General features: G+C 44.4%; 1 protein-coding gene across 3 annotated transcripts in view; it reads left to right on the top strand.

Moving 5' to 3' along the window:
- Nucleotides 1-16,512, top strand: part of mra (mineralocorticoid receptor form A) — a 96,593-nt gene that overhangs the window by 56,939 nt on the left and 23,142 nt on the right. For all 3 annotated transcript variants that reach the window (XM_090209491.1, XM_090209490.1, NM_001124483.1), the window contains 3 exon segments: nt 12,703-12,819; nt 13,732-14,091; nt 15,998-16,142. In XM_090209491.1, the coding sequence (XP_090065617.1) occupies nt 12,703-12,819; nt 13,732-14,091; nt 15,998-16,142 (622 nt within the window).

Genomic DNA, 16,512 nt, shown 5'->3' with positions numbered 1-16,512 from the left:
TCGCGGCTGGGTTTCTCTTTGTAATCCGTGATAGTTTGCAAGACCTGCCACATCCGATGAGCATCAGAGAGGTGTAGTAGGATTCGATCTTAGTCCTGCATTGAAGCATTGCCTGTTTAATGGTTCGTCAGAGGGTGTAGCGAGATTTCTTATAAGCGTCCGGACAAGTATCCTACTCCTTAAAATTACTTAAGGAGAAGATGGTGTCACATCTAAACTGGTACTGTCAGGTATTGTAGGCCATCACTCTCTCTCTCTTACTGTAGTATGTGTGTCCTTTGTGATGTGTGCAGTGAGCCCAGCTAGCGCTTACCTTACCTGACATCAGCATAGCTGCTATGAGGGGAAGGGTGGGGGAGAGAGGATGAGAGGTAGAGGGGGAGGGAAATAAATATAGAGGTGGGCTGTAAAGAAACGGGGGAGGGAAAGAGAGGTAGGGTATAGAATGAGAGTAGGAGAAAAAGACAGGGGAATTGCAAAAGAGAGACAGAGGGCAGAGAAACAGACATAGAAGGGAGGGGGAGGGAGAGAATGAGGCAGACAGAAATAATGAGAGAGAGAGCGAGAGGGGGAGACAGACAGACGCAGAGAGGAGGAGCTGAGAGAGAAAGTAAGCGAGAGAGGGAACAAGAGCGAGAGAAAGAAAACTAAAGTGATGTGTCAGCACCGAGCTCCGGAGAGGTGTAAGTAGGACGTGAGGAGACGTTCTAGTTCTCCTCCTCCCCCTTTCTCCTCCTTCCCCTCGTCCTCTCTCCTCCTCTTCCTCAATGTAAAAAACCTGGCCTCTGTGAGTCTGATAATGAGCTATGAGAGGAGACTGCAGAACAACGTCAATACAACGGGAGAAATAATCCATGTTTCATTTCTGTCAAGGCGCCCCGCAGCTGCCTCACAGGCACGACGGCCTCCTACTGCCTCCGCCCATTAGACCCAGTTACAGACTCAGAGTCTCAGACCCATTTACAACCCACAGCTAGTTAGTATTCTTTACTCATCGTCAGCTCACAGTAAAATCCTGTGTACTAGGGAGGGGCCACTTCCTCTCAATGACAAAGTCGAGTAGTCTATAGGCTGGTCTCAGATCTCTTTGTGTGGCTTTGGCAATAACCATAGGATTAGGTGATACTGTACAAAGGACCACTGTGAGTAGTGGAAGGAACTGGAATATAATCTATAATTCAGGTTATCATTTTGGGTTAGACGTAAACTAGGTATGGACTGGGTTTGTGTGAATGGTAGTTTTTGGTGGTTTGGTAAGTGTAGCTTTAAACTGTGGTCAGCTGAACAGTATACCACTCTGATCTCAATGGAACTTCTCATATACAGTATATACACACCTCTTGGGCCAGTAACCGAAAGGTTGCTGGATCGAATCCCCGAGCTGACAAGGTCAAAATCTGTCGTCCCCTGAGCAAGGCCGTTAACCTACTGTTCCCCAGGCACTGATGACGTGGTTGTCAATTAAGGCAGCCCCCCACCCGCACCTCTCTTTGAATGCATTCAGTTGTACAGTTGTCCCTTTCCACTCCATGCTGCCTCCCACCAGACTGAAACCAGATGATGTTAAATTCCTTTACGGAAATGTTCGCCCACTAACTGTTCCCTTAAAGATCTCTCATTTCAATGAATAAATATTCCATCGTAATTTAGAGAATAACGGTGTATGCATTTTAATACTCGTTCGTTTGTCTTTTTATATACATTTAGTTGATATGACAAATAGCCTTCTCTGTGTAGCTGAGCACAAGGCATCATTTATTGAGCTTAGCAGCTGTTGCTAAATGGAAAGGGTTACGGGGGCTTATGAATAACACCCAGGGGTATTGCTGTAGAATCATTATCTCCTATAAAGTTATAGACAAATTCTCATTCATTTCTGAGCCTTGTTGGTCGTTGTTTCACCTCATACAGTACCTACAAAACTAACTGTTCAGGCTTACTGTAGTCTCTGTTACCTCACGTAGGAATTTGGTTTTGTACGTGACTTGAATTGACAATGTATATAAAATCGGTTAGAAAAGTGTGGATATAGTACCTTTCCAAGCCAAGCATCTTCACATATCTCCCCTCCCTTATCCCTACCCTATCCCAGTGTGGATATAGTACTTTTCCAAGCCAAGCATCTTCACATATCGAACTAGTCTCTACTACCCCCTCCCTTATCCCTACCCTATCCCAGTGTGGATATAGTACCTTTCCAAGCCAATCATCTTCACATATCTCCCCTCCCTTATCCCTACCCTATCCCAGTGTGGATATAGTACCTTTCCAAGCCAATCATCTTCACATATCTCCCCTCCCTTATCCCTACCCTATCCCAGTGTGGATATAGTACTTTTCCAAGCCAAGCATCTTCACATATCTCCCCTCCCTTATCCCTACCCTATCCCAGTGTGGATATAGTACTTTTCCAAGCCAAGCATCTTCACATATCTCCCCTCCCTTATCCCTACCCTATCCCAGTGTGGATATAGTACTTTTCCAAGCCAAGCATCTTCACATATTGAACTAGTCTCTACTACCCATCCCCTATCCCTCCCCTTCCTTATCCCTACCCTATCCCAGTGTGGATATAGTACCTTTCCAAGCCAAGCATCTTCACATATCTCCCCTCCCTTATCCCTACCCTATCCCAGTGTGGATATAGTACCTTTCCAAGCCAAGCATCTTCACATATTGAACTAGTCTCTACTACCCATCCCCTATCCCTCCCCTTCCTTATCCCTACCCTATCCCAGTGTGGATATAGTACCTTTCCAAGCCAAGCATCTTCACATATTGAACTAGTCTCTACTACCCATCCCCTATCCCTCCCCTTCCTTATCCCTACCCTATCCCAGTGTGGATATAGTACCTTTCCAAGCCAAGCATCTTCACATATCTCCCCTCCCTTATCCCTACCCTATCCCAGTGTGGATATAGTACCTTTCCAAGCCAAGCATCTTCACATATTGAACTAGTCTCTACTACCCCCTCCCTTATCCCAGTGTGGATATAGTACTTTTCCAAGCCAAGCATCTTCACATATCTCCCCTCCCTTATCCCTACCCTATCCCAGTGTGGATATAGTACTTTTCCAAGCCAAGCATCTTCACATATTGAACTAGTCTCTACTACCCCCTCCCTTATCCCTACCCTATCCCAGTGTGGATATAGTACTTTTCCAAGCCAAGCATCTTCACATATCTCCCCTCCCTTATCCCTACCCTATCCCAGTGTGGATATAGTACTTTTCCAAGCCAAGCATCTTCACATACCTCCCCTCCCTTATCCCTACCCTATCCCAGTGTGGATATAGTACCTTTCCAAGCCAAGCATCTTCACATATCGAACTAGTCTCTACTACCCCCTCCCCTAAAGCCTCCCCTCCACTACCCATCCCCTATCCCTCCCCTCCCTTATCCCTACCCTATCCCTGAAGTCATCCCTGAGACAGCGTGTTGATACAAGACAGCTGGGCTCTGTAAACCACTCCATGTGGACTGCTGCTCTGGGCTGCGTCTCAAACGGCACCCTATTTCCTAAACAGTGCATAGGGCTCTGGTCAGAACTAGTGCACTAAAATAAATAGGGTGCCATTTGGGACACATCCCCTTTCTGGTCTGTAAGACTAACTGTTGAGTGCTGCTAGCTTATTATTCACATGTCATCAGTGGTTTGGCATACCGTTCTGTTTAATAATATTCAGTACAGTTCCTTTATTCCTTGACTTATTATTTTACTGGCTTTTACTTTATTGAACTCAAAGGTCTACTGTGAACCCGTTCAACCGTGTTACAGGCTATCTGTGTATATTATTACAGTATGTGGCACAGGGATGGTTAGCATTACACTGATGTAAAGTTCTCTCTCTCTAACGTTCCCTCTCATTCTTTCTCTCTGTCTCTCTTCGGGCATCAGTTGAAAAGTTCATCTGAGGACACGAATGGTACTGTTTATGAGTTGACTGGCAGGTCCGTGCTCCAATCAGATGGTTTATATTTTGTATTTTGACTGACAGGTCTGTGCTCCAATCAGATGGTTTATATTTTGACTGGCAGGTCTGTGCTCCAATCAGATGGTTTATATTTTTACTGACAGCTGGGCTGGGTGTCTCAGGTTGTCTCATATAACAGCATCTGAAACCCAGCCATTTATTAGACTCAGTCCCTCTCAGACGAATGGCATATATGTCCTTCTATCAGACTTACAGTAAACATACATTGATGTAATGTATATTTATTACAGTCTCGCTATATGGATTTTCACATTTTATAGAGATGTGATGTCCTTTGACTACTCTGATATATTTTATATGAATTAGTCATGCTATATGCAGAATAACAATAAGCATGGTGTTCCAAAATGGCATATTTCTCCAAGTTGTACCATACAATGAACACCACTTGTCCCTTTAACGTAAGGTGAAGTAAGCAATCATGGATTGTATCAAAGCAGGCATTATAGCAATCTAATCCATACTAACAACGTTACATAAACTAACAGGAAGTCATTAAGACCACCTCTTAGGTTGTGTATGACCCACTTCGTTAAGGTTACCTTAATCCCGGTAAACCCAGAACTAAATTCTCGCCTAATGACTGTAGGTCAGATGCTCGTAACATTTATATTTACCTAGTCTGTCCACAAGAAATTCAAGTTACCAAGTGAAAGCAGTTTTTGATCAGACACCTGTATTAGAGCCTATAGACAACTATATAATCCATGACGACAGTGCCCTCCCCTTGACCCCATTAACGACTGTCAACGTAATTAGTGAACGAGGCCAGACAGTGACTGACTGAGGGTGTAGAATTTCCTTAAGTCTCTAGTAATTATGCTAGATAATTAAAAGTAATTGTGTCATTTAATGGAAGCAGAACCCTTTCACACCACAGTTGTATTAATTAAATGTTGCAGGCAACAACAGCTGTGGATGATGCATTGATAAAACACTAGGCCTGAATACTATATATTTTTTTGCAGATTATAGTAATTGGTTTAGCAACATGAGTAAGTAGGCCAGGTACCAGGGTTACCCAAGGTTCATTCAACTATTGTCTATGCTCTGAATGCTAGTCACCTTAGTAGCAGTCCTGGTTTATTGGGTTTATAGGCCTTTAAACAGTGCTATGTGGATGTAGGCCTATGGCTGGCCTTCAACTTGTCCAGCTCCAGACCCAAATGAGCCTACAGTATCCGCGGTTGCCAGTTACTATTAATTGGTTCATTCTAGTATTTTGCAGTTTAGATGAATAGTAGGCAGTATTCTTAGTAGCAGTCCTAGTCCATTGTATAATAGACCTATGCGGAGGTATCGTAACCATGAGTGCCAGTTAATATCTAGCCAACAGACCGACCGGTCCGTCCGTGTTTCCTCTGTGTCCTTAACTCAACCTGACCTGAGATGACCCATGTAGATGGTGTGTGTGTGTGTGTGTGTGGAGCCACTCATGCCCTCGTTGCCCCGCGGCACTAAAGGCCTAAATTACCACCCATCTACTTCCTCTTCCAAGCTGATACCTTTGTTCTTTGACATCAATGCAAAGAGGGTTCCGAGCACTGGGTCGCTGGGTAGGATACACCTTAAGTGTTTAACCAAATAACACCGCCAGGCCAATCAGATGGGCTTTATCAATGTTATCACTGGCTCATTGGTTTGTGGTTGATATGCGCAGGAGCAGTGTTGATACAGTTGTGGTGTGGGGGTAAGTGTGTGTGGGTGGGTGTGTGTACTGTTGATGTGTGTATTGGTGTTGTGACTGTGCATTGCAGAACGTTTTTGAAGAAAATGTTTTTTTTTTGTGTGTGTGTTATGACTGAAATTAAAGTTGTATGACTGTACCTACTACACCAAGCTAGATCAAATTGCGTAGGTCTATGTTATGCTAAATATGCAAGTGTGCCAATTTTCCTACACCTACAGTATTGCATGTCATTACATAGACTGTTGAATTATTGCATCACAAATAGTAGAATTCCTTTAGAGTGACTAAGCACTGTGGTTGTCGTGGTAAAGCGGAAAGTTCAACCTGTAGGGGCGGATGTGGTTGCCGTGGTTACTGGGTTAACCTTTAGGATAGGCGGTGAGTCAGGTCAGTGACTTTATAAAAACAGTAAATCATGCGTACACTGCTGTTACAGACAGGGCAGTTGGGAAATCCAAGAGGGTTGTATATGTGTAACTATTAGCCCCAGAAACAGGCACTGAAGCACTTTCTGATTTGTTTCATTTGGAAGAAAAGTCACGTTTGTTTTGGCCCGCTGCCGGAAATGTTTATTTTCTAAACCGCTCTATAAAAGAACGCTGCCCCTTCCTTCCGAATAGAAATCAATTATATTGTCTTTGATGTTCATGTTTTTAAATATATGTAAATTGTAAAGTATTTTGTCTGTAATGTCTTTTTCGCTATGTGTTGGATCCCAGTAAGGCTAGCTGTCACCACTGGCGTTGACTAATGGGGATCCTAATAAATCAAATGGAGGTCCAAGAGAACATCGGCCATTAGATGTGTGTGTGAGAGGGGAGGATGGAGAGGTAGGTTAAAGAATGGGGACAATACCTTCATGGATATAGACTATACCCTCATGTTGAAATAAAACCACATTAGAATGGGGACTTGATATAGACTATACCTTCATGTTGAAATAAAGCCTCATTAGAATGTCCCGTTGAGAGAATAATGACCATGGAGACATGTAAGGCTGTGATCCTGGGGTAAAATAACAGACGTTTGAGATAATAGGGGAGTAGATGGGAAACCCAGATCAACTTGGTTGGGGGCTGCCTATTCCCTCTCTTTGAATACAAAATGTATAGAGTGTGTGTGTTTGAATGACTTCCTCAAGGTGTACCATGAATGTAATCGGAACGTGTTGAGAACTTCTGTTGAAAAATACCACTCTGACAGACATTGTCATTGAAAACAAATGAGTGCTTTTCATTCTGAGCCTGTGTCAAATTCTCCAGCGTTTTGTTTTTTTATCTGGTGAAAGCCATTTAGGAGCCGACTGCCTTAATCCAACAACAACAGTCGTTACACAGCTGTATGCAGCCAAGGTGGCCTATGTCAAATGTGTTGGATGTGTGGTTGAAGACATTGCCTGGCTAGAATAGACATACCACTGGCAGGATCTCTGTTGTTGTCGTCGTGTGTGCTTGTGACGCTCGGTAAACACTAAATATAGCCTAGCCTAATGACACAAGTGTCTTAGACAACGCCTCTTCACTCAATGCGGGACAGATACCGAAACACGAGCCACGGTCTCAAGTTCAGACTATTTAAATAGGAACTGCTTAAAGGCTGCAGTACTGTATGGCCTCAACCTGAATCTGTGGAGGACATGGGCCTCTCAGACTCTTCTTTCAAGGATGTTCTCAGTATCTGGCAACCCAGGCCAAAAAAATAAAATAAAGAGTTGTTCAAAAGGGTCTCCCATAGGGAGACATAGTATTCCCCGCATGGTAATATCCCCATAGCGGTTTTATGCTCCAGTCGACAGATTTTGGTGGCCAGATTTTGATCACAAATGCAGCGAAAAAGAGACATCAATGGGGTCCATTCAGGAACTCCCTCGGTTGCCATGTAATGTAATGGAGTTCTCTCTCCTGGAGCTGGTTGAGCACTTACGGTAGTAATGTAGCCGTAGCCCTTTTAAGATGATTGCAGGAGATTTTATATTGTATTAAAGTATAGTATTATAGGAAGGAAACTATGTACAAAATGTGTTTTTGGTATCATTATAATAAGTATAATGTTGATTTGATCTGTTCCTTGGTATATGAAAACATTATGATGTAATAATGGTCCACCATGTCCATCAGTGCACATTCACATTCTAGGAATGCTTTTATGGAGTACAAATAGGAGGCAATGGTTTCTTAGATTAAATCAAATCAATTTGTATTTGTCACATACAATACAACAGTAGACCTTACCGTGAAATGCTTACTTACAAACCCTTAACAAACAATGGCGTTTTAAAAAAAATGCCTAAAAAAGTAAGAGATAAGAATAACAAATAATTAAAGAGCAGCTGTAAATAACAATAGCGGGGCTATATACAGGGGGTACCGGTACAGAGTCAATGTGCGGGGACACCGGTATAGAGGTAATTGAGGTAATATGTACATGGAGGTAGAGTTATTAAAGTGACTATGCATAGATAGTAACAGAGAGTAGCAGCAGCGTAGAAGAGGGGGGGCAACCCTGAGGGGCACTGTGTTGAGGATCAGCGTGGCGGATGTAGGGGCGGCAGGGTAGCCTAGTGGTTAGAGCGTTGGACTAGTAACCGGAAAGTTGCGAGTTCAAACCCCCGAGCTGACAAGGTACAAATCTGTCGTTCTGCCCCTGAACAGGCAGTTAACCCACTGTTCCCAGGCCGTCATTGAAAATAAGAATTTGTTCTTAACTGACTTGCCTGGTTAAATAAAGGTAAAATAAAAATAAAATAAAATGTGTTGTTACCTACCCTTACCACCTGGGGGCGGCCCGTCAGCAAGTCCAGGATCCAGTTGCAGAGGGAGGTGTTTAGTCCCAGGGTCCTTAGCTTAGTGATGAGCTTTGAGGGCACTATGGTGTTGAACGCTGAGCTGTAGTCAATGAATAGCATTCTCACATAGGTGTTCCTTTTGTCCATGTGCAAAAGGGCAGTGTGGAGTGGAATAAAGATTGCATCATCTGTGGATCTGTTGGTGCGGTATGCAAATTGGAGTGGGTCTAGTGTTTCTGGGACAATGTTGTTGATGTGACCCATGACCAGCCTTTCAAAGCATTTCATGGCTACAGACGTGAGTGCTACGGGTCGGTAGTCATTTAGGCAGGTTACCTTAGTGTTCTTGAGCACAGGGTCTTGCCAGTTAGTCAGCTCATGCTCGGAGTACACGTCCTGGTAATCCGTCTGGCCCTGCAGCCTTGTGAATGTTGACCTGTTTAAAGGTCTTACTCATATTGGCTACTGAGAGCATGATCACACAGTCTTTCGGTACAGCTGGTGCTCTCATGCATGTTTCAGTGTTACTTGCCTCGAAGAGAGCATAGAAGTTATTTAGCTCGTCTGATAGGCTCATGCCACTGGGCAGCTCTCAGCTGTGCTTCCCTTTGTAGTCTGTAATAGTTTGCAAGCCCTGCCACATCCGACAAGTGTCGGAGCCGGTGTAGTACAATTCGATCTTAGTCCTGTATTGACGCTTTGCCTGTTTGATTGTTCGTCAGAGGGCATAGCGGGATTTCTTACAAGCTTCAGAGTTAGAGTATCCGCTCCTTGAAAATGGCAGCTCTACCCTTTAGCTCTGTGCGAATGTTGCATGTAATCCATGGCTTCTAGTTGGGGTATGTACATACAGGCACTGTGGGGATGATGTCCTTGATTAACTTATTGATAAAGCCAGTGACTGATGTGGTGTACTCAATGCCATCGGAAGAATCCCGGAACATATTCCAGTCTGTGCTAGCAAAACAGTCTTGTAGTTTAGCATCTGCTTCGTCGGACCACTTTTTTTTACCGAATCACTGGTGCTTCATGCTTTTTGCTTGAGGAGGATGGAATTATGGTCAGATTTGCCAAATGGAGGGTGAGGGAGAGCTTTGTACACGTCTCTGTGTGTGGAGTAAAGGGGTCTAGAATTTTTTTTCTCCCTCTAGTTGCACATTTATCATGCTGATAGAAATGAGGTAAAACTGATTTAAGTTTCCCTGCATTAAAGTCCCAGGCTACTAGGAGCTCCGCCTCTGGATGAGCATTTTCCTGTTAGCTTATGGCCCTATACAGCTCATTGAGTGCGGTTTTCGTGCCAGCATCGGTCTGTGGTGGTATGTAGACAGCTACAACAAATACAGATGAAAACTCTGTAGGTAGATAGAGTATCTCATGATAACCTGTAGACCACACTATCTCAGGCGAGTAAAACCTTGAGACTTCCTTAGATATCGTGCACCAGCTGTTGTTTACATATATGCATAGGCTCCCGCCCTGTGTCTTACCAGAGGCTGCTGTTAAATCCTGTCGATAGAGTGTATATCCCACCAGCTGTATGTTCTTAATGTCGTCGTTCAGCCACGACTCCGTGAAACATAAGATATTACAGTTTTTAATGTCCCGTTGGTAGGATATACGTGCTTTCAGTTCGTCCCATTTTTTCCCCAGCGATTGAACATTAGCTAGCAGGACGGAAGGCAAAGGCAGATTAGCCACTCCTTGCCTGATCTTCACAAGGCACCCTGATCTTTTCCGCGAAATCTCCGTTTCCTTCTCCAGCGAAAGCTGGGCCTGGTCGGGTGTCTGTAGTATCTCCCTCCTGTCCGACTCAAGAAAAACTCTTTGTCTAATCTGAGGTGAGTAATCGCAGTTCAGATGTCCAAAAGCTCTTTTCGGTCATAAGAGACGGTAGCAGCAACATTATGTACAAAACAAGTTACTAACAAAATAGCAATGTTTGGTTAAGAGCCGATTAGACGGCAGCCATCTTCATATTTATTATAGTGGAGGACTAGGTGATGAATCTGGAAAAGGGGAAATCTGTTGTAGTAAGTTGAGTTTCTAATTATGTGAACAAATAGATTCTCTGTAGAGCCGATGAGGATAAACAATATTTGTCCGGTTCATATAAAGTGTACGGGGCAAAATCCCTGGAAAAGGGATTCATCACTTATCAGCAAACACACCTTTTGTAAATGTTGAGAAACATAAAATCCACACTCGCCCACCAATACATACAGGAACAAACAAAATACTGTACATGTACACACACAATTTGGAGTGTGTAACTTTCTGACCATGATTAACAGGATTCATGGGAATGAGCTGGACACTGGATAGAAGGGCTCCAAGACAAGTTTTCCTTTTTTCAGAGTCTGAACCATCCAGTGAGGGGGCGGGAAGAGGGCAGGAGGGGGGGTGGGGTTAGCGTTGTGCGTTTCCTGTGTCGCAGTTGACTGTTTTTTAGAGCAAGAAAAATGGGCTTATGTAAGAGTCATGTGATATAGACAGAAATAGTGGAGGACTGGAGGGAGCTAGACCTAGCTACAGCTGCTGCCTCTCCTCCCTTCACTACCCTCCTCCCTTCCACTCTCTTCTCCTATCTCCTCTCCCCCCTCCCCTCCACTTTCCCCTGGCAGAGATCAGACTACACACACACACACACACACACACACACACAGACACACACACACACAGTATGGTCACACATACTGTACATTGACGCACAGTCATGCATGCATGCACACAGAAGGCCAATGCAGCAATACGCTTGCATGCCAACACTCCCACACCCATGCTCAGAGACGAGTATGCATGCAGGTACGCATGTACAGTAGGCACTCTCACACAGAAACACACATGCATGTACCAGTGGAGCCTGCTGAGGGGAGGACGGCTCATAATAATGGCTGAACTGGAGCAAATGGAATGGCATCAAACACCTGGAAACAATGTGTTTGATACCATTCCACTGATTCCGCTCCAGCCATTACCACGAGCCCGTCCTCCCCAATTAAGGTCCCACCAACCTCCTGTGGCACGTACGCACACCCCCACTTACGTAGACACTCCGACTTTGTCAACATCAGATGAAATGTAATGAACTATGTCACTGTATCCTGTTTTCTGGCTGTACTCTGTGCATCTTGCTTGGCCACTTCCTGTGGCTGTGACATACCATAGTGAAGGTTTTTGGGCCATAGCTCGGGTCAGTGTGTGTGTGTGACAATCACAGTGTTTGTGTAGCTTCCGTGGAGCAGCGGAGGCGCGCTAAGCTGGCCGTCCCTGGCCTGGGGAACGAATGTGTGTGTGGGCACGTGTGGCACTCTGAGGCTGGCGGACGTGTAGAGAGGAAAAGAAGAGGGGTGAATAGAGGAGAGGAAGAGGAGACGTACAGTGCTGGTCCAGTGGCGCGGAAGCTGGCTCTCTGAAACAGGAGATTATTTGGTTTAGCTGTGGGCTAGGCAGGGAGGAAGAGGGGGATTCTCTGCCTGTTAGCATCACTGTCAGAGACTGGAGCAGCCCAGGCACTAGTCAGAGAGAGACCGACACACGGACACACACGCATAAACGGGGTGCGCACACACACACACACACAACCGATGCCTCAGCCAGCCACACTCTAGTGTTTAGATATAATACCCATGTACCATACAGAAACACCATTAGTGATTATTTATAGTTCTAGTGGAATAATCCCATTTGATGTTATGTGCAGTCAATTCTAAAGCCTATGTTTCTATGATGTAGTATTCATATCACGAGACCATACTGGCCAGTTGAGGAAGTCCTCAGTATATGTACTGTATATGTCTGTGTACAAGAATGGCTTAAGGTATCAAGATTTCTTGGAATTTTAGGTTGTTACAGTATATTATGGAAACACTCCAATGCATTTGAGTACAGATGTAGGATCTTAATTTGAGCCAGTTTGCTACAGCAGGAAAATAATCCCGCTAACAGGATATGTCAACGATTATGTTGGTGATAATTAGTGACATTTTTGAAGGGGTTGATAAGTTGTTCGTAAGGGAAAATCAAGTCTGAAGTGTCAAAGTCTAAATAACTTCAGAATAATTTTTAAATGTTAAGTACACATTTTCCTGCAATAGGGTGATCAAATTAAGATCCTACATCTGTAAGTTATCCTATTGTCCTCCATATGTTTCAGCTTCCTGCTGTCTTGTTTCTCAGCGTTCGGCTCACTATTAAACTTCCTGTCTTCCTGTCTGTGTGTGTGTTAAGGCCAGCACAACTACCTGTGTGCCGGAAGAAATGACTGTATCATCGATAAGATCCGGAGGAAAAACTGTCCGGCCTGTCGAGTACGGAAGTGTCTCCAAGCCGGGATGAATCTCGGAGGTACGGAATCATAAATGCCAGATATCCTAAATCTGAACCGATGCATCTGAAATATCACCCTATTCCAAGGAAATGGGAGCTTTCTAGGACTAACGGCTATTATTGATGAGCGGCCAATCAGATTCCTAGTCTGATCATAGGCAGGTTCAATGGCAGGAACCTGAGAAATATGTCGGTGCCCCGACTGGTTGTAGAACCGTAAAAACAACAAAGTTGAGGTTTATTGTGTGGAGTCAAATTGGTGCTACTTTGAGACTTTCTGTATCATTACAGAATCCACAGCCAAGTACAGTTTGCAGGCCAATATTAACGTGTGATACAGAGTTTGGATACTGCCAGGGAACCAAAATAGACTTGCTTATACAGCAAAAAAAAGTTTTCCGTTTTACCACTATTGCAATATACAGAACAAATGTTTTCCTTACTGTACTTTGTCAAAGGTGGACAGTCTCCAAATCCTGATTCACTTCCTAACATACTTTCCCTCTGAAAGTTACGTCCCTGGAGAGAGGCAGAAAACACTTCTGTTAGGATATCTTGAGCACTACTACATCTGACAAAAGTGTCGATAGAATATTTTATTGAACCTTTATTTAACTAGGCAAGTCAGTTAAGAACAAATTCTTATTTTACAATGACGGCCTACCCTAGCCACACCCTCCCCTAACCCTGACGATGCTGGGCCAATTGTGCACTGCCTTGTGGAATGGTCAAAATGACACTTAGCTTCCAAAAGTCCAACAATTGCCAAACAAAGTGAAGCTCAAATTCAGCTTGAATATTTGTAGCTACTTCAGTACGTACACTTTACATGCTCTCCTGCCAACAGAACATTTTGAAACAACACAATGCAGAAACATCATGGTAAGTTGTACTTTAAGTTGGAGCGTCATTCTCTCTTCCTCCCTACAGCTCGGAAGTCTAAGAAGCTAGGCAAGCTGAAGGGTGTGAACGAAGACTCGACCCCCACCAAGGAAGGGGGGCAGACGTGCCCTGGATCTGGAGGTGGAGGGGGGTACTTGTCCTCGGGAGAGAAGGAGCTGAGCACCAGCCCCACTAACGCCCTGGTGCCCCACGGCCCTGGAGGTGGGCTGGTGACCCCCTACCTGCCCCCCTCCATCTGCAGCGTGTTGGAGCTGATTGAGCCAGAGGTGGTGTTTGCGGGCTACGACAACACCCAGCCTGACACCACCGACCACCTGCTGTCCAGCCTGAACCAGCTGGCTGGGAAACAGATGATCCGCGTGGTCAAGTGGGCCAAAGTACTTCCAGGTTAGAGTGAGATACAGTATCTTCCTTTTATTTCTAATATCTTTGATGGCTTTGGTGGAGGCCAAACTACTTCCAGGTTAGACAGACATGGGGGTTCTGGATGGGATTGGGCGGTACGGATGTAAGGAAGAGTGGGTTATCTTCCTTTCCTATACAGTAATATCTTTGAAGGGGACATCTGAAACAGATAAATGTCTAGAGTCAACTTGATCCCATTCCGTTCTAAATGCTTGGGGCCAGAGACATGGGTAAATCTCTTGAGTGGGCGTATTGGCTGTTAGGAGAAATCACTATCATGTATTTTATACTCCAGGGATATTTTGACATGGTGTGGTATTATTAACATTTGTGTCTTCTGAATATATTCGGCAGAAATGTTCCCGATCTCGTTAGGAAATGATTCTGCAATGCGTTAATGAGATTAGCGATAGCATCCTATTTAAAGCGAAAATGTAATCAAGATTTAAGATTTGGAAACGGAGCTAATTTACATTCATCAGCCTTTTATAAATAATGTAAATCAAACTCGTTTATGCTAAATTTGACTTTAATATACCATTTGTTTTTTTTAAAGAGGTGAGTAAGTTCCTAAAAACTGTCAGTTGGTGAAATATTCAAAAGATGCCTTACAGGCTTACAGTCACAGGTACCTCTTTGATGCTGTTTAATTCGCTGTATTGCAAATATTTGATACCTCTTCCAGGGTGTCTGCTTGCCGTATCCGGACATATAAATAGAAAGGCAGACACAGTAGGTGGAAACCAGCCCCTCTCTCTCCCCTGTCCCTCTCTCTCTGAGTCTCTCTCTGACTTTGAAAGTTCCACTGCATTCAGTTTACATTTGGACTTAGCTCTGCTAATAGAAGCTCAGAAACTCAACTCCAGAAGACTCGCACTAATAAAGGCAGACTGCTTTGCGCTACATGGCTGCTGTAGACTATATACAAGCCTTGGTCTGGACAGTCCAGTGCCACAGTACACAGGAAGCCTAGTATATGCTGTGTGCAGCATCCTGTACTGTAGTCACTGTAAACACTATTGACTTGTTGAGTGTCTTCAGTCTTCAAGCACTTTGATGGGTGACCCAAAAGTTAATCTTTTAATAAGCATCTTAGAACCAGCTATAGATTCTTCCAGGGAGCACCATTGACGTACAGTAAGCCGGTTATTTGAATCAAGAGCTTTGAGTCCTTTTTAAAAAAGCCACAGGCGTAGCCAGCAATACAACCCACACACTAATTCAACAATGAATTGATACCGTGACACATCGCGGGCTTGGCAGCGGTTGCATGGCTGACGGCTGACATGCAAAGCCTGGAATAGTACCTAAGCTCTGATCAGTCACTTTCAGTTGCAGCATCCACATCCTCGTTGGGACTCTGCATTATAGAATGAGGAAGAGTTCATATGTAATGCTCTGTATAAAGTCGGAGTGAGAGATTGGCAACTTTCCCGCCTGTCTTTTTAAGGGCCCACATAGACAACAGGCCAATAATTAGAAGCCTTGGGGGATTTTGTGTAAAACAACACCGGGCGAATACTCTGCAGCGGTTTGTTCATGTCTGAACAAATATTGGTGCTGCTAGGCACCTTGCCATATGCACGCACACACACACACACACACACACACACACACACACACACACACACACACACACACACACAGAGGAAAGACTTGGTGAATGCCTCATGGGTTGTTGTACCTGTGTCTCTCTAGGTATGTCACTGGTCCTGCATTCGCTACTGTACTCAATTTAAGACTCACTACCTCTCACCGTGTCCCTTCCCATCAGCCCCCTTCGATTCAATTCAATAGCCTTCATTAACAGTGGACGTCAGGGACTTTCATTGCCAAATCAAACATGCAGGAACATATCACATCAATAATGGTCCTCTCTCTCTCCCAGGTTTCCGGGGCCTGCCCATAGAGGACCAAATCACCCTGATCCAGTACTCTTGGATGTGTCTGTCCTCCTTCAGTCTCAGCTGGAGGTCCTACAAACACACCAACGGACAGATGCTCTACTTCGCCCCCGACCTCGTCTTCAACGAGTAAGTCTTGTCTACCACCGGCCTAGTCTCGCTTCACACTTTACAGATATGCAGTTTTCAGAAAAACAAGTTATAGAGTTCCGAACAAAGCCAAACGGCAAGTCCATAGTTCCTCCTACTTCTCTCAGAGTGACGACAGGCTTGAAAAAACTGCTCAGTGTCTTCTGACTGATAGTCAGATAGCCCTGCTCCCTAAAGCAAAGGCTTTTGTACCTCTAAACGGCTCCTCGATCCCCAGAGCACAGTTGATCAGAGTGGAGCGGGGAGTCAATGGGGCGTGTGATCCGCTCTAATATATTTGAACAGGAGAACAGGAAGAGGAAATGTATATGAGGCAGCTGCTTATTGGAGCTGTGGTGCATGACTGGTG

The sequence above is a fragment of the Oncorhynchus mykiss genome, chromosome 19 (genome assembly GCF_057628025.1).
Source record: "Oncorhynchus mykiss isolate SJ-2025 chromosome 19, ASM5762802v1, whole genome shotgun sequence".
Lineage (NCBI taxonomy): Eukaryota > Metazoa > Chordata > Actinopteri > Salmoniformes > Salmonidae > Oncorhynchus > Oncorhynchus mykiss.
The sequence above is the reverse complement of the archived record's forward strand: the minus strand, read 5'-3'. Positions and strand labels throughout refer to the sequence as shown.